The sequence below is a fragment of the Rhizophagus irregularis genome, chromosome 15 (genome assembly GCF_026210795.1).
Source record: "Rhizophagus irregularis chromosome 15, complete sequence".
In the NCBI taxonomy this organism is placed as follows: domain Eukaryota; kingdom Fungi; phylum Glomeromycota; class Glomeromycetes; order Glomerales; family Glomeraceae; genus Rhizophagus; species Rhizophagus irregularis.
In genome coordinates this window covers 512,877-539,575 of record NC_089443.1, presented here as the reverse complement: position 1 = coordinate 539,575, position 26,699 = coordinate 512,877, and the positions used below count along the sequence as shown (strand labels likewise).

The window sequence follows — 26,699 nt, the reverse complement described above, 5'->3', positions numbered from 1 at the left end:
TATCCGAAAGAAAAATTTTTGTTCCGAATATATTAAGAATAATATAAACCCGTTTATTGGATTGTCTTTTGATATCAAAGACAATCAAGACGACGAGTTTAATGATGATAATGATGATGATGATACAGGACCGCTTATCGTTGACGACAAAGTCCAACCATATAATTTAGATTTAGATATTTTGGATTATAAAGTCTCTGATGATAAGATTTTAATGTATGAGAGTAACGATGAATTAGGTAAATTATTTTTCAAATTGTATTTCAGTAATTAAGAAATTTTATTTTATTGATAAGAAAAATTTTTACCTTTCTGTAGCAATTATCTATGATATGAAAAATAAAAAGAAAATTACTCTCAATTCAAGTGTAAAAAAATATGCAGATGACAAATATGAATTTAACATCCCATATTACAAATTTACAAATTTTCTTACAAGTGGAGATTTAATTACTTATAATATTATTGAAAGTAAAGGATTTAAGAGTCAAACGATTAGGAGGGAACCTGTTATTCTAATTTATTCTTCAAATACTAAAGGTAATATCTGGAAATGCAAATCTACATATGAACTCGACGATACAATGGAAATTAATTTTGGTGGAATTACTAATGATATGGTATGGATGTTATCAAAGGATGCCATATTTATATTAGATTTATTTACATTCCAATATCGGAAAATTATGCTTAAGATAAATGTATGTATAATTGTATAATCTTAATATTAATACTAAAATTAATAATAACATTGATACTGTCTTTGATCTCAATATTTATAATATTTATTCTTTATTTATAGGGAAATGTAGATACTAAAATGATAGAATTAAAATATCTTAAGCCGTTAATGGTTATAAGTATTGAAGGCATACATTATATTTATTCTGATAGGATGGATTTTATAATTAAAATTATTGTAGGGACAAATTTGGAAAATTCAACAAAATACAATACCATGATAAAATCTTTTCTTGAAACTAATGGTAATTCTAATTACTTTAATTATTTTAATAATATACAATTTAGACTTAATGATCGAAAAGTATTTGGAATATTCTATGAAAAACCATGGATGATTAATATAAAAAAGTGCGATTTGGAAAATTATATAATTAATAATAACTATATTGATTCGGAAGAAATTAACAAAAGCAAAGATTCAATCAATGGAAACATCTTTTATAATATAGGAAAACAATTTACTGCAGCAAAAGACGAAACTGAGTTTATAGAAAAGTACGTTATACCAAATTTAGTAAACTCAAATGAAAATCAAAGTGGATATGACATGAGATTAAGAAAAAATGAATTTATTTTAGAGGCTTTTATTAATAATTCATCCCAAAACGAAATTGTATCTTCGTACAATATTAAATATTCTAAAAGTTGGAAAGACATAAAAGTTAATAATACTTACATTTTATATGATGAGACAGAGTTACATATTTACATTTTCAATACAGCATTTTATAAGATTGAAATGCAATGTTGTTATAATATTAAATTTCTTAAATATGCATTTAGGCTCTATAATAATAATAAACCAGATGCTTTAAAAATCGAGGAAATTAAAGAAATAGCTCAACCTACAGATAATAATGGATTAAAAAAGCAATGGATCTTGTATGAAATAAATCAAAGATACTTTTTAATTTATTATGGAGAGAACCTATTAAAATCAGCAATAAAACAACATAATATAGAGTTAATTGAATCAATCTATAACAAAACTCTTGAATATTTCAAAGAAGATCCGAAAAATAATATTTATATACTATCACTATTATGTAAGAATATGCCATATTTAAATCAAAATTATTTTGAATTCTTATCGAAATACTATGATGAAATGAATTTGTTTGCAGATACAAATTCAAACATGATTTATAATAACCTCCAACATCTTTATTCTTATTGTAATGAATTAAAAATACTTAAATATACATTTATAATATATTATTTTCTTCATAAATTATATATTACTATCTTGACTTTTCTTTATACATTATTTTCAAAGTTGTCAAATTTTTTGAAATCACAATTATATCGACTAGTATTATCTTATATTGTTATATTATTCCTTTATGAAATTATTTTTGAAAGTTCCTTTTATTACGACTATCCCTACTACATGCACTACATACTAGACACTACCACCATTATTATTCTATTCTTCAGGAAATATTGGAAATCACGTCCACAATTAGTGCTTCTGTTATATATGTTATATGTCATTGCAACACTTTGTTTTTTTACAGATGGAATTATTATGATTTTATTCTCCTGGAAATATTGGAAATCACAAACACAATTAATGTATATGGCATGTATTTCTCAAACTTTTGGTTTCAATTCAGTAAAATCGGTGGATATTATGATTGTAATGAATATATCCCTTAGAAAATACTATAAATCACACCCAATATTAGTATTCCTTATATATATTATTGGCATTCTTGGCTTAATTATAATTGCTGTATTAGATGAACACGAAATTTCCGCGATTATTTTTGTTCTTATTGTTACATACTTTATAAAATATTATGAATCACTTAAATTTCAATTGGTATTTCTATCATTAATGTTTAGCATTCATAATTATTATTTTATTCATAGTTTATTATTAACAATAAACACTAGTAGTTACTTTCTTGACTTTCTTGACTTATTAGGTATTCTAGTTGACGAATTTGGAATTCACATATTCTTTATATGCTTCACTATTTGTGCCTATTTTATCAAAATTATCTTTAATGAACGAAAGACAAAACCAAAGCTTACATTTTTAGTTCCATTCCCCGGTTATGTAACATATCCAAAAGATTATAATTTTCTTAAAGAATTATTAATCAAACCTCAATCAAGCCCTTTTTCACAAACACAAAATAATGATCTTTATAAAACTTGGAATGGTGAAGCTATTATTAATTTTAAATGGAGAGTGTTTGGTAGATATTATTATGCTGGAATCTGGATTTTATTCATAATTTACCTTACATGTTTTACATTGGCATCAATCCCTTATGATATCTTTAATAAGGAAGTTAGAAAAAAGCTTTTCTTTTCCTCAATTATTCTTGGATTTGTTCACTTATTATTTGAAGTTCGTCAATTTATTTGGAGCCCATTTAGATGGATATCTGAAATATGGAATTTGTTTGGTAATTAAATTTTTTAATAGTAAAGCATTTTCTAAAGAATAATACTTATTCATGATTTAATTTATATAGATCTTAGTGCATACCTTGTACCTGTTTTAACTTCTATATACTGTATTAATAGCTATGTAGATGGAGATAACGCAGACTATACAAAAGCTATTTCAGTTTCATGTCTTTTGCTTGATATAAAATTTTTACTTTTCTTTAGAGCATTTGAATCTTTTGGAATCTATTTTGCTATTATTATAGGTGTTGCTAAAAGAATTATTTCTTTTCTTTTTATTATTCTTATTATTATACTTGGATTCGCACATGCACTTTTTATACTATTAGAACCAAAATCAGATTTTTCTGAAAGTGAACAAGGAAATTTGAATGATCCTAATAATCCTTGGTCGCTTACGAAAAAATATCATCAAATGACAGAAGATGGAAATATCATTAAAAATGCAATTCTAATTGAAGAACCTGATGGATATACCAATTTATTTTCTAACTACCCTAATTCACTTCTTTCTATGTATTTATTTCTTACAGGTAATGTACTAAAAAGAAAATAAAATCATTAATCTATTATTAACAATATTTATAAAATATAATTTAATAGGAGATAGAAACTCTTTATCAGCGTGGTCACCGAATGAAAATCCATTAATGATAATATTGATGATAATTTTTTCATTTGTTGTTGTTGTGTACCTTATGAATTTGTTCATCGGATTACTGAATATGGCTATTGAGGCGGATAATAATCGAGCGTCTTATTTAGCACAAAAAGCATTGGTTAGTGATGATGATTATAATGAATCTTGATATAATTAGTTCTAAAATGTTAACTTTGTTTTTTTATAATAGATTCTTAGAGAAATTGAATTATTTTATTTGTTTCCGCATCAAAGACGTTGGAAAACTTGGTTCCCTGATATTATGTAATTATTTTCTTTCTATTTTTATTAAAGATTATTCAAATGCTATATTGCTAAATTTCCTTCCTTTTATTTTGCAGTTATTACTATGCAGACGTTGATAAACTCACCAAGGTTAATTAATGAAAGATTTGAAAAATAATGAATTTGTCAAATGAAAGAAAGAATTTTTAAGACTAACTTTTGGAAATTAAAATAAAGTTAGGGTTAGGATGCTTATAATTATAGTTACTATTAGAGAAAATATATGTTAATTTAGCCGCATAAACCAGTCATAAACTCGGGTCGTTATAATATTATATATTTAATATATCAGACAGTCCTAATAGTATATTCATCCTTAAGCTTAAATTGAAACATGTACAAAGTGTAAAGTGGTTTTTTGTCATTACTTTATAGATTCTTCCGTATCAAAGACGTTAGAAATCTTGCTTCTTTATGTAGTTATCTCCTTATTTTATTAAATTATCCAATTATATTGCTAAATTCTTTTCTTTGCAATTATTACTTATGTTGATAAAGCTCGTTAAACTATGTGTTATTATCACGCTTAAAGATAGAATTTCTTTTTAAATATATTTGTAAATGAGTATTTAAATTTATCAACTCCATGTTTAAGAAAAGAACTGAAGGTTTCCGTTAACTGGATTATGTTATTATTTTAATATCATTCCTTATTCTTAACTAAACTTAATTATCTTTCAACAAGTTTTTAATAATAGGATAACGTAATTTTGACCATTTTATAACTATGATAATCACTTTTATAACCAATTAGATTCATCACAAGATGGGAATTAAATCATGTTATCATCGATTCATCGCTATACAGTCGGCTCGCATTATACTGAATTTTTTGTCCAGAAAAAGGACTCCGTAATAAGAAAATTTGTAAGAATATTCGGTATGTTATAACGAATAATTAAGTTTTATTTTGTGTCGCCGTCGCATTTTATTAATTGCGCAAAATGTTCCCAGTCCTATCTATTAAAACTCAAATTTCATAATAATATTTTTAATAATATGATAATTATTAATTTTTTTTTTTGATTATTTACTAAATCACTTTATTAATATTGAAAATTCAATTCAACTAAAAAAAAAAAAAAAAATAGCTAACTAACAAAAGTACTATCAAAATTAGTTTGTTTTTCAAAAATAAACCGCTGCTTTATTGCTTCCGTCATTCCTTAAAATCATTTATCGTAAGTTCAATAGCTTTTGTTATGAGTAACAATTGTTGCAAAAGGCCTCCTTTTTAATACTTAAAGAATATAAACATTTTTGCTAATCCCTTACTATTATTTTCTTAATTATAAATACAAAATATTATGCTTATTCTGGTCAGCCAGAAAACACTAATACATTATCAATGATTGTAAAAAAAAAGCTCCAATTAAAGTTTCTTAGAAAAATTCATGGGAATTTTTCTTACTTTTGAACAATAAATATGTTTGTAACAATAATAAATATTATGTCTGGCGGATGAAGTCTCAAAGTCACATATCCTAGTTTATTTAAAAAATTTTTATATTTATGGGTAGCGTAAGATCCTATTTCTTGATGGGTAAACTGAACATGTAACGAAAGTGGCACAGGAATATATATAGAATGATTAATCGCAATTTCATTCTTTAATACAAAGAAATTATATGTATTCTGCATATGCATAAAGCAGCATAATGCATTTTTTACACAAAGTATAATGCATTTTTTTTTACACGTAATGCATTTTTTTTCTTTACACATATATAAAGCATAATGCATTTTTATGCAATAAGATTGCATTTTTCCAAAAATATGAAAATATGCATGAAGGTTGGAGGTAGTAGATAAATTTAGAAATGATCAATTTTTCTTTTACGCTAATTTATCCTTTTTTAGAAATTTTTCAATGTCCGGAATTTGTCCTGTTGATCAGTCCGGATTTTGTTCAATATGAAAAATTCCGAACAAATTTCGATACCAATCAAAAGAATAGACATTTTTTCGGACATTGAAGAATAATAACGGGAAATATTCTGGACATTTCGCTGACATATTCCGGACGTTTATTTTTATTTTTCGTATGGAATGCCTTACAATATATATAAAATGAATAATACACAGATACTGCTTATAAATAAAAGGACAAGAATCATAAAAATATAAAGTTGTATTTTATGTTAAAATGCTATTCATTTGGGTTATTAATTGAGTTCATATTTCAGATTGCTAATGCATCTTCTTAAATCATGAACTTTAAATAAACGTAAGATGAAAACCAAGAAAATACACTGCATTCATCTCAATACGAAAAATAAAAATTTAAGATACAATAAAAACTTGAATAATTAAATAAATAAGAAAATTTTAAATGTGTTATTTCAGTCTTATGATCGGATAATGCAACATTAATTAGTTAAATCTTGACCCAATTTAATTTGATGTCGTCAGTCTGTGTTGTCTTTAAATTTAGCAAAAAGAAAAAATTGTGTTTACTTATTTATTTATTTATTTTTGTTAAATAAATCAAGAGACGTTTAGCTAATTTATAATAATAGATTATTGCTAAATTGCGTGTAAATTTAACACGAAAATGGGTTGGCTATATTAATTAAAATTTAATATACAATCCTTGGCATCAGAACCACTATTAATTAAAACCCTCTCCTGAACTTTCCCAACGATTTGAAGTAAGAGGAATGGTAAAGCAACATCGTAATGGTAAACCGTATTTTTCTTTCGAACAACAAACCTGTTACTAGACGTAAATGCTGTCAAACCCAGAATGATTATTGTATAAAATTATTTTAGCACACAAGCTACTAATATTAGCTTTAACTACATAATTAAACGATACAGAAATAAACCTGCTAATAAAAAAAGACAAGTTAAATATTTAAACATTTGATTTGATCAGCTGAAACATCATTTGTAATGAATTATATTATAAACTGTAAAAGAACATAATTGACTTGACCAAAAAAACTTTGACATAGTTATAAGTAAACTACTGTATGTATATGAAACAAATATTTATTACCTTTGTAATCATAAAATAAATGTGCATAAAATTTAATTTAAATCCACTGTATTAAATAACAACCCTAATAAATTTCATTTTTAGTATTGAATAAAAAATATATATCTAATAAAAAAAGGGATGAGATAAGGATAAAATAACTGCTAATAACACAAATAATGCATATCTTGTTTCATATTTAATGTAAAAAATAATAAATATAATTAATCATTTATCTATTAATATAACGAAAAAAATTAAACACATCAAGTTCATAATATTGCTTTTATTATTAATTGAGAAAGTTCGATGTTTAAAGTTTCTATTTAATAAAATAATATTTGTTAGTTTTTTGAGTAACTTTAATGAAAAAAATATTAATTGCAGTTACCTGAATATTCCTTGCTTATTATATTATCATTTTGAATGTAATAATCATCAGAATTTTTCGGTTCAGGAAGATCATTAAAATTAAGTAATCTACTCGTATAAATAGCTTCTGAATGTGTTTCATATGATAAAGCTAAACTAGTTGGTGTTAAAGTACTATTAAATGATAAATTATTGTTGATTTCTTCCGCTTCTTTAATTTGGTTTTTTAATTCGATTTGATTGTCAAACCAATTCCACCACTTATATAAAATGAATTCAGCTTCTCCCATTTTTGGTCGATTTAATAAATTTGCATCCAAACATCTTTTTATCAAATGCACAATTAATTGAGGTACTTTAATATCGAACCTCGGTCTTAATCCTAAACAAATTTTCATTGCCAAATTACTATCATGTCTTACATCATGATATGGAGGTAATCCAGAAATTACTTCGTACATAATAATACCAAAACTATAAACATCAGCTGCTTTAGTATAATTTTGTCCTCTTAAAACTTCTGGTGCAATATAAGGTAAAACGCCATATATTTTATTAATATCTGTGTTTTCTATTTTGTTATAATAATCTGCAGGTTTACACAATCCCATGTCAGTTATACTAGTACTATTAAAAAACCTTAGTATATTGCCAATATGTAAATCTCGATGAATTAATTCTTTCCCATGAATTTTTTTAAGCCCATATGCAATGCGCCATAAATCATGAAACTTTGTATACCAACTTAATTTATTATAATATGTATCTAAATAGTTTCGTAAACTTCCATGATCTGCATAATCTAAAACCATAATATAATTTCTTGTCTCTGGATCTTGAGTTATTCCATAAAGTCTAGTAATAGAAAAATTGTCTTCAATTTTATGATGTGATGTAATCTGCACAATATTTTAAAAAGAAAAAAAATAGGTGTATTTTAGTATTTTAGTAAATAAATTTTATTAAAAAAAATTGATTTATACCTCGTTAAGAAATTCAAATGTAACATTTTTTGAATTATTTAAACTTTTTAGTGCTACCTCTTTGTTTTGGTACATTCTTTTCCAATTTTTTGTTATATTATCCCAGTATGTTATAAATCCATCAATCCAGATTGCTCTATACACTCTACCATATCCACCTTTTGCAATAAATTCAATATTATAAAACCTATCATAAGGTATCCATTCCAATACTTTTTCAGAATTAATTGCTTTTAGTTGAGCATTTTGAATAAATTTGTCAATATCATTATTTCCACTGGTCCAATTTTCAAAATTTTGTTGAAAATGTTCTGCATAACATGCTTTACACCATCTATGTCCGGTATTTTTTTGATAACATTCTTTACATGAACTCATTTTTTTGATAAATTATTCGAGGGAAACTTTAATAAGCGGCGATTGTAACTTTGCACTACATTTTATATATTATACTGTACGACACAAAAACACAAAAAGGTAACAATGCGGGAGTTTGAATAGAAAATGGAACCGAAATAATTTCGCTGATCCTTCCAATTCTGGATAATTTCCAGTTGTATTTACGTAATTCTGAGGAGATATTTGCCGATCTTGTTATGTTAATTTGTTACATATGATCTAAATGACATGTCACAATTGTCACAATAATATATGGGACACAACATCACATTGCCGATGCAACCTGGCACATTCGGCAAAACTCGGTAAAACTCCGAGTAAGGAAAATTATATCGCTAGAGAGCACTCATTCCTCCGATTTGCAGAATGCAAATATATCATATTCACGGAGTTTCTACAGAAATGACGGATAAAATTTTTTACAGGGAATTCGCCAAATTATCACATGCATTCTGCAGATCGGCGGATATTTTATTTCGAACTCGATCGACAAGAGATAAAATTGCAGGGCATTCTGTATATTATAGATATTGCTGTAATAAAAATCTAGATAAAAAAATATATATTTAGTCCTTCCACTGTATACATAAACATCAAATACTATTAGATAAGACATTAATTTCCGAGTTATCCGGAATCTGATAATCCGGTCGGATTTAAACCGTTGATTTTCATCCGGATTTTCGGTTTAATCCGAACCAATCGGATTTTTTTTACCGGAAAACTTTATTACTGATTAAATAAAGTACTGATGTTGCCAGCTCTCCTTGTGGAATTTAAGCAATATACTTATGTTTTAAGATTGAACTGAAACTCTGCCGAAAGTCGAAATTCGGGCCGAAATTGTCTGGCCAACACTATACATTTTGGCCCGTATTATGAACCTGTTGAAAGGCATGGAATTTATCCGTAATCACGTGATTTATAATTCTGGCCGGCACCACAAATTTGGCCAGAATAACCAAATAATTTCAGCCATGTTCTTAAACTTCGGTCAAAGTTTCGCTAGGATAAATTGTATTATAAATAGTACACTTTATTATAATGTATTAAATTTCTATAAAGTTCTGATTTAATGACGCATTTTTACTTTCTTCAATAGTATTATTATTAAGTTTTATTCTTGCTAACGTAAACTAATATCGTAATATGTTTTTAGACTTAAACCAAAGTGAATTTTTTCTCCTAAAATGAATTCAAAGTGGTATTGGGTATATTTAATTAAATCTTATTTAAGACAGAATCTTTTAACGTAAAGGACTGAGATTTTATTGAATATTTCATGAATTCAATTCATTATTCCATAATATTATTTATTTTATTTATTGAATTACTACAACATTCTAGGAGTATGATTGTGAAAAATAGATTTTTTTTTTTTTTGGAAAAAAACATTAATTTTAAGTAGAAGTTGAAATTTTGAATTTCGTTAGATAGATATTTTACAGAAACGTTAGCGTATATCGCGTTTAAGTCGTAAATATAGATTTTAAGCATTCAGTTAATCGAAAAAGAATCATTATGCTATATCATACAGACTTACAATGAACTTAATCAAAAATTTTCGCCATTCCGATGGGATGTAATCCTATATAAGTTACATAAATTTAGAAAAATTTACGAAAACATAAACAAGCCTACGCACATTTACACAAACTTACATAAGTTTATACTTCCGTCGAAGGTTTACGTCTAAAAAAATTTCCTGGTGACAGCTACAGTGAGTTAACAAGCTTAAAGCTTAAAGCCGAAGAAAAAATAATAAAGTGAGCGAATACTGAATTATTCATTGGATTATAATAAAGCGATTCAGACAATGTATATTAAAAAAATTGCAACATTAAAACTACACGTGTTAATATTTTATATTTATATTATAAATATTCAAAAACTCGTCTTCAGTTGATAATGAGTATATACGCTGAATGAATTACACGCTATATTAAGATAATAAAGTAATAAGTATAATATTTTAGAAAAGCACATTTATTATATAAAGATACAATATTCCAACAAATCATAAGAAAAAAAAATTAAATTCTAGTAAAGTGCATTGACAAGTCAAAAAATAAATCATCCCTCATAATTTTAAATTGCCTTTTATAAATAGAAAACACGTAGAAATGATATTCGATATACACAATAGATCACTTAATTTCTAGTGTAGATTCATAGTTAAAAGATTTTGCTTTGCTTTCCAAAATATTTAATGTCAGCATTTCATTATTTTTATTCGGCATCTGAAAATGACAACTTTCTTATTTGGCTCAATCGTCCATTTAGATTTTCAATTTGTTTATGGAGCTCATTAATAAGATCCTCTTTATTTTTTAATTGGTCGTTAAGAACAGTAAGTTCTACCTGGGAATCTTGATATTTTCTGGTTTCTTCATCTAACTGTCTTTGTAGTACCTTAAGATTCTCCTGAGAATTTTGATATTTTTTGGTTTCTTCATTCAATCTTCTTTGAAGTTCATCAGTACGTTGCTTGCTTTGTTGTTTATATTCATTGATAAGTTCTTCCTTGTCCTTTAATTGGCTATTACGGATTTCAAATGTTTGCTGTAGATTTTCCTCGTCTTTCCGAAGTTTTTCTATACGGAGTCGTTGAACGCGTCGTTCATCTTGAAGTTCTTCCTTATTTTTTTCGATCGTTTCAAGTATTTTCTCCATTTCTTTAACTTTTCCCGCTTGATTATTTATTCTATTTATTTCTGTCTTTAAGTCATCTTTTTTCTTTCTCAGTTCAGATGTACAAGCTTTAGTATAAGCTATTTCATCAAGTAATTCTTTTTTAATATCATTTAATTTCGCTTTTTTAACTTCAATATTAGAAAATAACAATCTAATATTGTCTAATTCATTTTTCAAGCTGGCTGATGCTTCTACTTTAGTTCTCAATTCTTTATTTGTTTTTTCTAACAGCTCTTCTGATTGTTTTATCTCTTTCTCTTTAGTATCTAATTCATCTCTTAAAACATTCACTTCTTTTTGCAATTCTTCTTTTTCTATATAGTGTTCGGCGGCAGAGGATTTTAATTCCTCCTCTTTTTTTTTTAATTGTTGTAGGATTTGTTGATAATCAATATCTTTTTGTTTTAATTTAGAACTTAAATCCTTGGTCAATTCCCTCAAATCTTTTATTTCTGTCTCCAATTGATTATTTTTTATTGTCAATTTTTCTTCTTTTACATGCAAACTACCTTCTTCTTCCTCAAGTTCTGTAAATTTATCATTTAACTTTATTTGACATTGAAGCGCTTCCTTGTCTTTAACTAACTTCCAATTTAATTTCCATGCTCTCAAATTATATCTACCTTTGTGGGCATCATTATTGCTCATAGCATAAATCTCAAGTTGTTCATATATTTTTTTCACTTTTGCTTCTGGCCTTTCATTTGTTAAGCATAAAAAACTTTTAACACTATCAGGTAAGTATTCTAAACCAGAGTCTATATCTGTATTACTAATATTTAAGCTTTCTAATTTAACTAAATTTTTTAAATATTCTAAACTACCGTTAAACTTGTTTTTTCCTATATGCAATTCTTCTAAGCCTACAAAGTGACTAAAACAGCTCAAGTTTTGAGAAAATAAATTATCAAATAAATCTAAGTATTCTAATATTTCATTATTTATATCAGTAGGTAATTTTATGTCTTTAAGGTGGTTACAACCAGCTCTGATAAAAATAATATTTGAACAATTACTAAGGTCTAAATCAGTTAATTTATTTTGATAACAATCAATCTCGGTTAATTTCCCATTTTTTCTGATATCTAAACTAGTTAATTGATTTTCAGAACAACTTAATTTCTCTAAATTAATAAAATCAGATAAATCTAAATGACCAATTAAATTTATATCTTTAATATCTAATTTCGTTTCTTTCTCTCTTAATTCTTTTGTTAGATAGGTAGAATTTATATATTCTTGTGCGTTCATGCTTTATTTTCTGTCATTGGACTCGTAAAAAATTATTTTTTTTGAAAAATCGACATAAAAACATTAAAAGGCTGTTAGAGGACGCAATGCGTGAAAATGTATTACGTAAGCAAGACTAAATGATGATCTACATCCAAAAAAGGAAATCAGAATGGAACAAATAACAAATGTATTTTCAAATGTATTGTTCTCAGCGAAAAAACAAGTTTATTATTTAGTACAATTGTTATGAAATGACAGGTAGAACACAAACTATCGCGTTATTCATTTAAAGAGTACTTAATAACAACAGGAATAGACACTACCGAAGAATTCTGATCAAAGTTTAAGCGAACAAGGTACTCAGCACGTTCCACCTCTCGCATTATATCGCAACAACCTGACAAAGAGGTTATAAAGTAGTTCATTTAAGAAAACAATACCACTAAAATAAAACCGAAAAAATAAGTTCAACAAACAGCATAGCATCATTTTTGGAGAAGTCTAACATTAGAAGAAACTTACGAGGTCGCAGCAATAAAAGGCCGATCCAATAAAAATTCCGGTGGAAACCAAAAGAATTTCCGGTGATAAAAAACATGATTCTAATCTGAATCGGGAAATTCGATTGTGGAAATGTTGATTTAAATGCAAGTATTACACAAAATTCCGAAGATCGAGCCAATCAACATACGGATAATTATCATGCCATTGCAGAAGACGAGGAAATTACCGAATCTAAACCATATAAAGCAATTTTTGAGGCTATCAGGATTTCGATCTGCAGGAAAAAAGATTAAAACAGTGATCAATAAGCTAAATAAGAGAAAAATCGGCCTTTCTAAGCTATAAGTAGCACAAATTTTGTGTTGTCCCCTGTAAATTTCTTTCCTTCCTCTTTGAACGAACTATCCCTGCTTTTTTCCCTTTTCGGATTAAAATTACAAGAATCAGCTGATTATTCATCTGACTAATGACAGGCCGATAAGTGATCTGATTGGTCAAGAAATTATTAGATAGTTTCCTGCTTTGTGACCATCATTTTCGAACGACATCAATTGATATTTGAAGTATTTAAGTTTTGCTTTTTGTTTTTTTAGACTTGTTCGATTGTTTTTGAAGTTCCCTTCGTGGAATAGCCACATGGATAAATTATTGCAATGATTGGAAAAAGTAATTGTTTAATATTTTTAATTGTGGGTTTGTCAAAAAATATGTAAGAAAAAAAAGATTAAAATGGCATGGTATAAATAATTTACATATTTAGTTTCATCATATATTGTCATGGTGTTCCCTTTTTTGTATTGCGTCACATAAATTCGTTAATAAAACTTATTTATTATATATCCTTATAGGATCATACTGTACTTTTTTTACCAATTTGCATAGAGAGGCTGGTTAATTAAATATTTTATAACTTATATAAATAACCTTTTATTATATTATTTATTTAAAAAAAAAATCGAAAATCTGTTGCTTAACGTCAAATTATAAAAAAGGCATTCTCAAGCTTATAATTGCAATTTCAACCAGTATTTACTTAAATTTTTCTGAGTGCACCATTTTCTCATATGATAGAAAATCATATATAATAAACATAATTATTCAAGAATCTTTCAAAGTATCAACTTCTTTCATTTTTTAAGTAAATTATTTGGAATACTAAATTGGCCTATTGTAAATTGGGTTGTAGGATCTATTAATTTTTGACAAATCTTTTTACAACTAACATTAAGTTTTGTATTTCCTTTTCCTTTCACTCCAATCTGTCCATAATTTATCATATTAACCTCATCATCATCCCCTTTCACTACTTCAATTCTCATATCTTCTACAACAATTTCATTATTATGCACAAGAGGGACTTGTCTAGGCATTTTAATGGCATTATAATAACTTTCTATATCAAAGTAAGCTTTTGATTTGGTAGTAAGAATAATTTTCCGTTTAGATGAGTTTACCATGTTGATGATATTTTGATTAATATTTGATTCTGATACTATACAACCTACTTTACCAACCTGTTTTAACAAGAGATTTTCCATCTCTTGAATTGTCTTAATCGTCACAGGATTAGTAGATCCTTTACATTGAATGAATACTTCCATTTCTCTGTACCAGGCAATTATATCAACTCCACCATTATCAAAAAAATCTATTTTTTTTGTTACTGGATTTCTGTATGTCTTCCTTGTTATGATAGCCTTCATTCCTAAAGTCTTCAATCCCTCATGAACAAATTTTATGAGTTCAGTATCATGAGTATTTCCACTTTCTGATGAGAAAGATCCACCTGAAAAATCCAAATTTGGTTTTTCATTAATAGGTACATTTAAAGGGTTTGTAGCCGGTTTCTCATTATGCTTAGGAGGAAAACAAAAAATGGGAGTACAATTTTTTGAAACTTCTGGACCTTCAGCATGCCATTTGGTATTATAATTCTTTAACAAATTTTTGAAGAGTAAATTTTTTTGAACATATTTATGGTAAAAAATTCCAGAAAAAGATTTAATTTTAAAAGTACATACCAAATTATTACCGATTTGAGCATTTTGTATCTAATCAAAAATATGATACCAAATTAATATTGGGCTTAAACTAGGAATGGAAATAAAGAAAATAAAAAATAATGTAACAAACATTGCCAAGATGTGCAAATTGTGGGTTTATATCATTGAATGATGATTCTATCATATCCCAAAATAACTGAACACCACGATATTTTATGCGATGATCCTTGTAAACAACAAAGAAAAACATAATAAGAATAACAATTATGATCAAAATCATAATAACAATAATAATAACAATAATAACAACATGATAACATTTAAACTTGCCTTAAGTCTATTATATAATTGACTTGCAGAGACTTTAATTTCACTTGAGTAATTTCCTTTTATTAGTTTCTCTAATTCCATAGTAAGTATATATGATTCTTTTTCAAATGAGAATGTGAAATCAGGTTGTTGTCTGCGATGACTGTAATATCCAAGGAATTCATAATCTTTAGGTGGAGTATTTAAAAAATAATTTTTTCGCATAATATTGAATTATTGGAAGTAAGAATATTATTGGAAGTATGGATTTTATAATAATGGGGAAGTGTAGACTTTATATGTTGTAATTGCTGCAGATAATTCTGAATAAATATGAATAAATTAACAAATTGTAAACATAATATCATCACATAAATAATACTATATGACTAATGCATACTATAGCACTATAATAAATGTCAGTCATACAATACATTAGAACTGTGTCATGATTTTATTATAAAGACATTCAGTAGACTTTATAATTCCAAAGATGACTTATAAGGAAATACTTGATTGTAATTATGGGATAAAAACGTGTTGGAAATGATAAAAGTTCTGGATGATTATGAAGAAGCTTATGCATTTTAGTTGAATACAGATAGTGTCTATTTAAATTAAATAAATACTTATTAATTGTTTTATTTTTTTCTAGCTACATACAGATACGGAAAAAATCTTTGATAGATAATGGGAACGATATGATTAGGAATCTTTATATTAAATGGAGATATTACATTACTATAGATCAAGAAAATTATGAAATTAAAGTTGATAAAAACCATACTTTTTAAAAACAGACTCATCTAGAGTATAGGAATGTAACAAACTCCTTCTTCAAAAAATACAACAAAAAAAGAGCCTCTACTTAGTATTACGATCCCTATCATCAATTTATTTTTGTTTTATTTAGTCATTACAAAACTTCTTAAGATTATACTAAATTTAAGGTATTAAATTTATCTACACGCACTTAATCAAGTGAAACATTATCATATGCATGTAATATTCAAGCATTACACGATCAATATAATCATGAGTCATCTTTTGTAGGTTTTACATTTAAAAATTAAATAGACTGTTGAAATTATCACATATTGATAATATATATATATATATACTGTATATATTATATAATCAATTCAATATTATAAATTTGTTTAAAGATTTGTCATAAATAAAATTTCAATATTTCTTTATAATCATTCTAAAAAATTATTTTATTATTATTTGAGGTGAAAAATATTAAACTTATTTCCCACAAATCCCACCAAACGAGCAAAAGAATTTCAATGTGCTTTAGCAAATATTACTAGAACGCCGAGTTATATATTATATAGGTCAGGAAAGATCGGCACACATTTAATATTAGCCGGCACCATATAATGCTTGTCAGCATTATCCACAAATAGAAGCGATCTACATGATTTTGGCTCATTATAAGCAAATAAGCAGGACCGACCTTTCTATTATAGCTCGGGTTCTTATATTACTAAGTTAATTAAATAATAAAATTAACAATAATAATGATAAACCAAGTATTGGGCGCGTTATAATCGTATGATCATCAATTATTACAGACGGACATTCGCTACATTAATAATCAATATCACAAGCATAATACAAATTAGTATTATTTATTTCATGGGGAGTTGGAAATAATAGGGTAATCCCCTGGAGCGTGTCACTCATTAAATATTAACTATTTTAACTATTTTAAACTAAAATTAGTAATTATGAGACCGGGAAATAACTAAACGAAGATTCCCGGTCATTTATAAACTCAGCTAATCACTAAAAATTAGTATGAAGGTTGATCATGAGTGACACTTAGTGCGACAGGGGATTACTATTATTAATTAATTTTTGTATTTTCAAGGTGATGAAGCATGTGTAGGATATGATGCAATAATTAACAATAGTTTATTAATTTTTAATACGCTTTGACATTTTTGCTTTTAAATATGTCTCAAAATAATCAGATAGCTGACAGTATGACGATATCATTATGTAACGTTACAATATTTAAATTAATTTATTTATAGGTTAGAAATTCAATAATTTTATTCTGTTCTTCCCAAAAGACAATGTTGTATATATATACGATAACTTGCATCATAAAAATTTTTTTTTATTAATGACATTGTACATATTTACAATATTAAAGTATTAACTAAAATATAATAGGAATTGAACATTAATTTTTTTTCTAAACCATCTAAACCAAATTAATTTGCAATCATAAATATCCCAGTATTTTTTTATAAATCCATACTAAATAAATTCTTAATATTTTAGATATCCTAGTCCAATTATTTTAATTATTTTGCAAAGTTAATATCAGTATATCCTATATTATATAAGTTCATGCAGATTTTACATAATTGTTATTTAGGTCGGTTATCTCATATTACTATGTATTAGCATAATAATAAAATTATTGGATAGTAACGGGAGTTTATTATAAAAATTGCATGAACGGTCCCGTCAAACCGATAATATTATTATTTAGTTTAATCATCCAATAATATATAATTCTTGAATTATAATGTTATCAAAGGGGTGTCATCAGGCTAAGCATGTGAAACGTAACATAATTAACATACATATACTCCTTCTTTTTAGAATATTTGATCCTCTATTTTTTGCACTGATATCACGAATTTTATATCAAAATAGGTTGTCTTTTTAAGTGTATCACGAATTAAAAGAATTTTATCAATGTTTAAATCACAAAAATTTTAGTTACATAATAACAATAAAAGTACCTTTATAATTACAGTATCTTTGTTTATTAAGTTTATGAAAATTAATTTTACAATGTCATTTGTAAAATTATTACAGCATATGAATCTAAAGTTGCGCAAAGTGTATGATTATATTATTCATTTATCAATTTTTTTAAGGTGTCCCAACTTTATCAATTTTGCGATTGTTGGATCTGCTTCTCTGACTATAGTTTGACTTCCTTTAAGTAATCCAATAGTACCATTCTTAGTCACTACTTCACCAATATTTTCAATCACTCGAACTATTGTATAAGGTCTTTTAGGTGCATGTAATTCACTAGATGTGTAAAATGATTCTGGTAATTCACTTTTGAAATTATGAATAAATTGCTCATATTTTTTATAAAATGATTGTTCTTGATCAGTTAATCTATTTAATTCATTTTGAGTCAAAATTGTTTCTTTATTTGCAACTACTTTATTTTTTTGAATTCTTTCAAAATGATATAATTGAATTGCATTCAATTCTTTTTTCTGAATATTATCATAAACATTTATTTTTTCCTGTCTTAAATTCTCATCGTTATCATTAAAATCTTTAATTTCATGCTTTAATAGATTTATTTCTTCACATATTTCTTGTACCTTATCCTTTTCATAAAACAATATATTCTTGGTTTCTTTTATTCTTTTTGTGGTGTTAATTAAAGGTTGAGTCACAGAGCTTGTGTACATTACAAATTATAGAAGGAAATTAGTAATAGTAAAAAAAATAGAAACTGATCAGGGAATCTGTAAAATCTGTGAAGAAAACAAATTTTTTCTTATCTTTTATACTTTTTTTATCTTGATTATATTACATCATAATCATTACATTTGCATGAAACATTTGATTAATTGACCAGTTACACAGTTTCTTTAAATGTAATTAAAGGTTACACCAGTTATAAAGATATTGATGCACGTGATGCATGGCAATATATTTTTTAAAAATTTTTTTTTTTCATTTTATTAAAATCAAAATTAAAAAATTAAACGGTTAAACTCAAAATTTTATTGCGAAGATAATTAAAAAAATTTTTTAAAATAATTTTATTTAATGAAATTTTATTTGCATATATTATAATTTAAGTCTCACATTTTCGATTTTAAAGAAAAAATCACCATATTTATTTTTAATGAAGTAATACAAATAAAAAAACAAAAACAATAAATAAAAAAGATAAGTAAATTATAATGATCAAGGAGAAAGATGCTAATAAAAAAATGAAATAACAATGGAGTAATGGAAAGTTATAGAAGATAAAAAGGAGTAAAAAAGAGCAATGAGAAACAAAAGGAGAAATAGGACATGATGGGAGATAAAAATGAGTGATGGAAAACGAAAAGAAGTGATGGGAGACGAAGAGGAGTAATAGGAGGCGAAAAGGGAGACGAAAAGAAATGATGGGAGACGAAAAGGAGTGATGAGAGACGAAAGGAAGTGATGAGAGACAAAAAGAAATGATGAAAGACGAAAGGAAGTGAAGTGAGACAAAAAGAATTATGAGTGACGAAAAGAAGTGATGGGAGACGAAAAGGAGTGATGGAAGACGAAAAAAAGTGATGGGAGACAAAGAGGAGTGATGAGAGACGAAAGGAAGTGATGAGAGACAAAAAGAAATGATGGGAGACGAAAGGAATGATGAAAGACAAAAGAAGTGATGGGAGACGAAGAGGAGTGATAGGAAACCAAGTAAAAAATAAACCATAAAGTAAAAAAAAATAAAGTTAGTAAGAAACGAAATATAAGATAAAAACGAAATAAAAAAAATAAATAGAAAATAAAAAAAAAACACCTTTATTAATTTTAGAATTGAAAGAACTAAAATATCTAAAAAAAATTGAAATAAAATTAGTGAAAAACGAAATATGAAACAGAAACAAAATAAAAAAAATTAAGAAACGAAACATAAAGTGAAAACAACTAAATCAACTGAACTTTAATTGCAGAACCGGAAGGAACCGAGGAAATGAACCTATACTGAAAACGAGATTCGATAAACAAATAAACATGACGCAAATATAAGGAGTAACGTAAAGTATTTACCAAAAAAATTTACGTTCCGTACCTTATATAAGAAAAGAACGTAATAGATCATGTGACTTTACGTTCGTTACTTTGCCAATTTCCGTTACTTACTTTATATTTATTCAAAGGAACGAACTTGCTTCTAGGTTATTTAGAAATGCATTGTTATCACCAAAAAAGAAAACTATCTCCATTTCAATGAAGAATGTAAGTGACTATCTATGTTGGATTGAGTTTTATATTTAAGTTAACGATTCATTTATTTATTTCTTAATAAAATATAGACTTTGTTATTGAATCCATCGTCTGATCCTGATTCACCAAATCATGCATTTATTGAAAATATAGTTCCTTTCCTACATCAATTATCTAAAATATATGTTATTCATCTCATTTGTCCGGTATCAAGTGAACAAGAGAAACAACAAATTCTTGGTCGTCTTCTTAATTCAAAATTATTTAGTTCAAAAGTTATTGACGAAAGAAGAGTTTTGTTTTGTGAAAGTGATCAAGGAAAGATTCATATTATTCGAAAATGTACATGTTGAAGGTGGAATAAATGGCGAAGTTGTTGTTGAAATGATCAGAGGATTTGTTGGTAATGTACTTTGGGCAAATAAGAGGTGGTAATAGTGAACCGATAAATTGGGCAGAAACTGGTGAAGTTAAGGCAAACGTTGATAGAAGTCAATGGTCAAACGTTCAAGTTTGTGGACAAGCAGTTTGAACTTTGAAATTACTTGTAGATTAGTATCTTTAGTATCTGTAAATTATGTGAAATATAGTATGATAAATTAGCAATTTTTTATACATAAATAATATAAGTGCAAATATTGTAATAAAAAACAAACAATCAAACAATCAAAATCAAAATCAAAATCAAAATATTTAAGTATTTTAATATCTTATCAGAGATCAATTTATTTGAAATTTGTTGTTTTAAACTTATAAAATTTTTGCAATTAAATAATTTATTTGGAACAAAATTCGACTTAACGTGGCCTTAAAATGATACGCGGACGACCTTCTACAATTTGATCCATTATATTTTAAGAAACATCAAGTCAAGCAAGTTTCTTTGATCTGAATTGTGATTAATCTCGAATTAGATTATTCGTGATAAACAATTTGAAAGAAGTTTGTTATAGAGTTTGGATCCGTTGTTTGAACGGATATTAATAAATTGGATGATTATTCAGATTTAAAAATAAATATCTGAAGATTTAAATAGTTTAGCGGGTAGTCATTAAGCCAATGATCAACCTTAATGATAAAAGTTTAAAAAATTCATTTCGTAATGTTGGAGTAATGGAATTAGAATTTAATATCCGACGGATATCCGGATAACGGATATCCAAAATGTAATTTGCGTATAGCGAGCCTATTACTATACATAAAATTGAAATTAATTTCATGACTAAACCATCAATTCTGCAAAGAATATTTATTCCAAAATTTTTTGGTTCAAACACATATTCGTAATTATAAATTACAATTTTACTGAAAGTCCTACCGGATAACGGATCCAAACTCTAGTTTGTTATTCACTATCCGCTATGACTTCTATCTTGATAACATTTGAACTTATTTAATTTACAGGATTTAGCAAATTCCCGAGTAATATAAAAAACTTCGGGAAATTCTTCTTTAAGTTCTTTTAAATATTGAGTAATCTTTTTATTAACTTTCCCTTGATTTATATAATTGGCCAATAAGAATAAAGTTTTTTCTGAGGATAAAATTTTGCAGAATTTTTCAATCTATATTTTATACTTTGCGTAGAAAATTTTTCTTCATAAATATTTGAAAGAGCTAAACCCTTTTCCCAACCTTTAACTAAATGTTCATTCAATAATTTACAGGCTAATCCAATTTTTCCTGATATTATTAAACTTTGTATATAGTCATTATAATTTAGACACACATATATATATATAAATCAAATTCAAAATCTTCGTTATTTAGCTTATTCCATTCTAATTCAATAAGTTTAAATTTTTTTGCTGCTGTTAATACGTTTATCATTATTGTAATTGTGTAATTGGTCTCAAACTATATAATAAACTAAATGATATCAATAATGAAGAGGACCATTTGACTCCGCTAATGAAGAATTTTCTTTATGTTCATTTTGTTCATTTTGTTGTAAATCTAATAATTGTTCGTATATTTTTGATTTCGATAAAGGAGTCACGAAAATTTTTTTCGTCAATTTCCACATCTGCCACACAGCTTCATACTTATGACCACGATAATATGCATCCATAAGTATAGTATATACATATAAATTATGCTTTGCTCCTACTGTTGTCATTTCTTCAAATATTGCCCTTGCAGGTTCAGCCAGTCCTTGTTTTGCATAAGCGTCCATCAAAGGAGTAAATATATCAGGACTTAATACTTTATTATAGGTTATTTGATTCATACTAGTTCCATGAGAAATAAGCTCTGTTAAAAGTTTTCTAGAAAAATCCAATTCTCTAATTCTAGCATGGCCATCAATTAAAACGGCACATGTGACGAAAGTAGGATCTACTTTATCCTTGATCATGGTCTCATAAAGAGATTTTGCCTTTGAAAATTTCCAATTTTCATATATGCTTTGATAAGAACTGTATATACGTGAGCATCAACTGAAGTTTTAGATTTCTATTTTGCATATCATTCAGAAGAGTGATAACAGATCGGAAGTCATTATAGAAACAAATCCATCCATAAGACAGCAATAAGTAAAATTATCAGGTTGAATGTTCTTATTACAATTTCATTAAATATTTGTCTCAATTTTTTTATATTCTTTGTCTTTGCATAATAACTCATTAAATGTTGCATGTAATTGATGGTTCAATCCCAGCTTTTTTCATTTCAGAGAGAATTTTTCTGCTTTTTATATCTGAAGCTTTCACATAAGCGTTGATAAGTGAAGTATAAGTATATACGTCAGGAGATAATCCAAATCGTTGCATTTCACGAAACAACAAACGAGCACCTTTTTTGCCTCCTTTCTCAGTAAAAAGTGATAATAATGCGTTATATGTGCTTATCTTAGGTTCAATCCCTGATTTTATCATAAGTCGACAAGTTTGAAGTGCCTTGTTAAAACCTTGGACCCGAGTATAACCCAATAATAGATAATAATAAGCGACCCCTTTTGATTCTATTCCGTTGTCGATCATGTGACGAAATACATTTTCCATTGATTGGATATGATAAATTTGAAAACATTTCGATCATTAAATAATAAATATATTCGTTAGGTTGAATGTTCATATCTGACATTTTCTTTATAATTTGAAGAGCCAGATCGGCATTACCCGCTTTGGCGTATGCATTGAAGAGTTGACTACTAAATGTACGCAGTGTTCATATCCCAATAATTTGCCCTGTTTGCTCATATTTTGATGCCATATTATATACTTTAATAAAAACGTTGTAAGCTACAGTGTTTAGATGAACTTTTTGTTCTTTAACTTCTATTAGCTTTAATGCTTCATCAGCCCTTTCATGTTGTGCAAGTTGATGAATCAACGGAACATATGAATAAATATCTGGCTTCAAATTTCTTGCCTTCATATCCTCGAAACCTCGAAAGAACGAAGGGCTTCTTTAAATTATTATTTTCAATAATATTAACAAAATTTCTTTCTCTAAACCTACATCAATAAAATTTTTCTCTCTTAACTCTCGAATCCAAGATATTGCATCATTATTTAAATGATGACGAAAAATATTCTTGAGAATTGGTTTAGTTGTTTTGTTAGGTGTTAATTTTTTTTCATGCATTAATGTAAATAACTTTGTTACTTCTTCAAGATTTGTTCCTGAACGCATTACAAAAGTTGAGTTTTTTGAGAGGACCATTTCCAATATATTTCCACTCATTAATTTTGTTAAATACTTCACACGCCTTATCTATCATATTGTTATCTATATATGCTTCTATCAAGAAATTTGAACTCTTTCATCCATACATTCTTTATGTCATTGTGAATTTTTTGGAGTTTTTCTAAACGACTAACGGAATCTTGATCAAATTCTTTGATTAAACGCATTAATAATATTAATATGACGAGATATCAAGTTCTTTTTTTGATATAAATTATTCATCCACTTGATTAATTCTTTAGGATTATTTAAGCTTTTTTCATTAAACGTTCTTATTTTTGGAAAAAAATTTAAACTGAAAAAATCATTAAATTGATTTTTATGATAGATTTTGCTGAATCAAGCGCCCGAATTAGAAATAATTTAAAAGTATTAATTTGTTTTGATGTGAATGATGAAAGATTATCAATATATAATCTTTGACCAATTATAAATCGTTTTGCGAACACCAAGTGGTCGTACATTCCTTTCTCATTATTTGAAAAAGATTTTAGCGAATCAACATTATTAACATTAAAAGTGAATTCAATGATAGGAAGATCAATGCATATGTCTGATGGTTTTAAATTTTCATTGAAACATTTGGAATTGCTATCATTTATTGAGGTATATACTGAATGTTGAATATCTTTATGAAATTTTGAATCTTTTAATTCAACACTTTCAACGAGTACGGCAGCTTGTTTACCGAGTTTTATGTCATATCCATCAATGAATAATCCATGATCCAATTTATAATCTTTAAGTATTTGATGCCCAGTATATGTAAGCATTGCCGTAATAACTTCGTGAATTGTTGGTCTCATATCTGGATCGCCGTTCCAAGATTCTATAGAATTAAAAAATATAGGTTTATTTATTTAAAACTGTAATATTCGAATGCTTTACCATTAAAATAATTAACTTACTTGGAGTATTCTTCAGGTGTACCCTCTACTATATTTTCTCTTAATCCTTATACAATTTCTTTAGCCAAATTAGCATTATATTCTCTATCAGAAAAAGGTATTTTTCCACTATACAGTTCCCAAAGTAACACCCTGACGCTATAAACATTACATTTTTTTAACTTTTCTATTTGTTCTGGTAAGTACCACTTTTCAACTTTAATATTAAATACTTCTGGAGCGTCATAAGGTAATGCATCATATGAAATTTTGCTTTTGTTTTTAATGCGTCTGCTTAGACCGAAATCTGATATTCTTATTGAATTTTGATGTACGAGTATATTGTTTGAATTTAAGTCTTCGTGTACTACCCCATTAATATGCATATAACGTATTGCATTTGATATTTCACAACCAAATCTGCATTTAATTTCCCAACCCATTAAAGAAAATCTCTCGTCTAAATAATTACGAAGTGTTCTCCCTTCCGTATAACTTATTACTAATAAACATTTGTCTATAATAAATAAAAATAAATATTAATTTTAGAAAATCTTATTGATATTAATACTTTAAAGTCATATTTACTTGAACCAGACTCAGTTGTCCCAGAGAAATTTAATATACTGTATGTTCTTGAATTCCAACTTTTTTATGTAACTTCATCTATAAAATCAAATTATTTTTAGCATAAATGAATTTCTTAAAAAAAAGGGTTCATTAATTATATATCTCGCGGAAAATTTCTTTTGTAACAGTAACATTATTTGAATTAAACGATTTTAGTGTTTTTGCATATAACTCATATTTGCTTTATACATTTTATTATTAACTGATCCACAGTCCATTTTTTCTACGTAAGAGAAGAATCTTTCATAGAAATAATATTCACCATTCTGTATTGAATAATTTTCTATCGAAAATGTATTATCAGTTTCAGTAGACATGTTGGAAATAAGATGATGAAGAATTAACGATATGTTACTCATATATTTTTTCGGTTCGATATATATTATACTGCTAATAAATAATAATTGTGACTGCAAATATAAGTTGACTGATTCGAATCACAAATGTTATTACTCAATATTTTTATTATTGAAATTTTTTGGGCGTATGGAATTACAATATTATAATTGAAGGTATATATATTTTTTATTTTATTTTATAAATTACCAAACTTCGAGAATTTATTATATATATCATTATTATGCCACATTATTAGTAAAATTTACGTTTATGTTTATCGACGCAATTGTTATATAATGTGAAAAAATTTGCAAAAAAAAATAATCTATTCAAAATTAAGTAAAAAAGGTGCAATAAAATTTTATTTTTTTGAAAATTACAATTAAGTATTATAAAGTACTTGTTGCGAAACTGTAATATAGCTATATATGAGCTTAAAAGCCTAGATAAAAATAAAATAAATAATAAAATAAAAATAAAAATAAAATCGAAAAAAAAATAAAAAAAGAATCAACGATATACCGTAATAAATTACAAAATTTGGCTTCATAACTAGCCTGGAATACA

At 26.5% G+C, this 26,699-nt stretch overlaps 10 protein-coding genes across 10 annotated transcripts; 2 read left to right on the top strand and 8 right to left on the bottom strand.

The window, feature by feature from the left end:
• Positions 1–3,682: 3,682 nt before the first annotated feature.
• OCT59_006893 (uncharacterized protein) lies at positions 3,683–4,213 on the top strand (the record flags this gene model as incomplete). The annotated part of the gene is made up of 4 exons (XM_025314269.2): positions 3,683–3,701; positions 3,772–3,947; positions 4,020–4,093; positions 4,171–4,213. 4 exons carry the CDS (start codon positions 3,683–3,685, stop codon positions 4,211–4,213), a joined length of 312 nt encoding a protein of 103 aa, XP_025185447.2.
• Positions 4,214–7,366: 3,153 nt separating this feature from the next.
• OCT59_006892 (uncharacterized protein) lies at positions 7,367–7,756 on the bottom strand (the record flags this gene model as incomplete). The annotated part of the gene is made up of 2 exons (XM_025314270.2): positions 7,367–7,416; positions 7,486–7,756. 2 exons carry the CDS (start codon positions 7,754–7,756, stop codon positions 7,367–7,369), a joined length of 321 nt encoding a protein of 106 aa, XP_025185448.2.
• Positions 7,757–10,891: 3,135 nt separating this feature from the next.
• OCT59_006891 (uncharacterized protein) lies at positions 10,892–12,848 on the bottom strand. The gene has a single exon (XM_025314271.2). It carries the CDS (start codon positions 12,791–12,793, stop codon positions 11,078–11,080), a length of 1,716 nt encoding a protein of 571 aa, XP_025185450.2. The 5' UTR covers positions 12,794–12,848; the 3' UTR covers positions 10,892–11,077.
• Positions 12,849–14,406: 1,558 nt separating this feature from the next.
• OCT59_006890 (uncharacterized protein) lies at positions 14,407–15,816 on the bottom strand (the record flags this gene model as incomplete). The annotated part of the gene is made up of 4 exons (XM_066133964.1): positions 14,407–15,213; positions 15,301–15,330; positions 15,413–15,508; positions 15,613–15,816. 4 exons carry the CDS (start codon positions 15,814–15,816, stop codon positions 14,407–14,409), a joined length of 1,137 nt encoding a protein of 378 aa, XP_065998369.1.
• Positions 15,817–18,476: 2,660 nt separating this feature from the next.
• Positions 18,477–19,055, bottom strand: OCT59_006889 (uncharacterized protein; the record flags this gene model as incomplete). Its single annotated transcript, XM_025309064.1, has 1 exon — positions 18,477–19,055. One exon carries the CDS (start codon positions 19,053–19,055, stop codon positions 18,477–18,479), a length of 579 nt encoding a protein of 192 aa, XP_025185452.1.
• A 1,534-nt stretch (positions 19,056–20,589) lies between these two features.
• Positions 20,590–21,118, top strand: OCT59_006888 (uncharacterized protein; the record flags this gene model as incomplete). Its single annotated transcript, XM_066133807.1, has 3 exons — positions 20,590–20,598; positions 20,676–20,895; positions 20,979–21,118. The coding sequence occupies 3 exons, from the start codon at positions 20,590–20,592 to the stop codon at positions 21,116–21,118; spliced, it is 369 nt and encodes a 122-aa protein (XP_065998368.1).
• Positions 21,119–22,465: 1,347 nt separating this feature from the next.
• On the bottom strand, positions 22,466–22,942 carry OCT59_006887 (uncharacterized protein; the record flags this gene model as incomplete). The annotated part of the gene is made up of 1 exon (XM_025324555.2): positions 22,466–22,942. The coding sequence occupies one exon, from the start codon at positions 22,940–22,942 to the stop codon at positions 22,466–22,468; it is 477 nt and encodes a 158-aa protein (XP_025185454.2).
• Positions 22,943–23,210: 268 nt separating this feature from the next.
• OCT59_006886 (uncharacterized protein) lies at positions 23,211–23,588 on the bottom strand (the record flags this gene model as incomplete). The annotated part of the gene is made up of 1 exon (XM_066133653.1): positions 23,211–23,588. The coding sequence occupies one exon, from the start codon at positions 23,586–23,588 to the stop codon at positions 23,211–23,213; it is 378 nt and encodes a 125-aa protein (XP_065998367.1).
• A 166-nt stretch (positions 23,589–23,754) lies between these two features.
• OCT59_006885 (uncharacterized protein) lies at positions 23,755–24,222 on the bottom strand (the record flags this gene model as incomplete). The annotated part of the gene is made up of 2 exons (XM_066133569.1): positions 23,755–23,995; positions 24,074–24,222. The coding sequence occupies 2 exons, from the start codon at positions 24,220–24,222 to the stop codon at positions 23,755–23,757; spliced, it is 390 nt and encodes a 129-aa protein (XP_065998366.1).
• Positions 24,223–24,566: 344 nt separating this feature from the next.
• OCT59_006884 (uncharacterized protein) lies at positions 24,567–26,110 on the bottom strand (the record flags this gene model as incomplete). The annotated part of the gene is made up of 2 exons (XM_066133494.1): positions 24,567–25,105; positions 26,056–26,110. The coding sequence occupies 2 exons, from the start codon at positions 26,108–26,110 to the stop codon at positions 24,567–24,569; spliced, it is 594 nt and encodes a 197-aa protein (XP_065998365.1).
• Positions 26,111–26,699: the final 589 nt, after the last annotated feature.

Coding starts and splice junctions, on each gene's coding strand:
- OCT59_006891 (XM_025314271.2), bottom strand. CDS start 12,793: ATGAACGCACAAGAATATATAAATTCTACCTATCTAACAAAAGAATTA.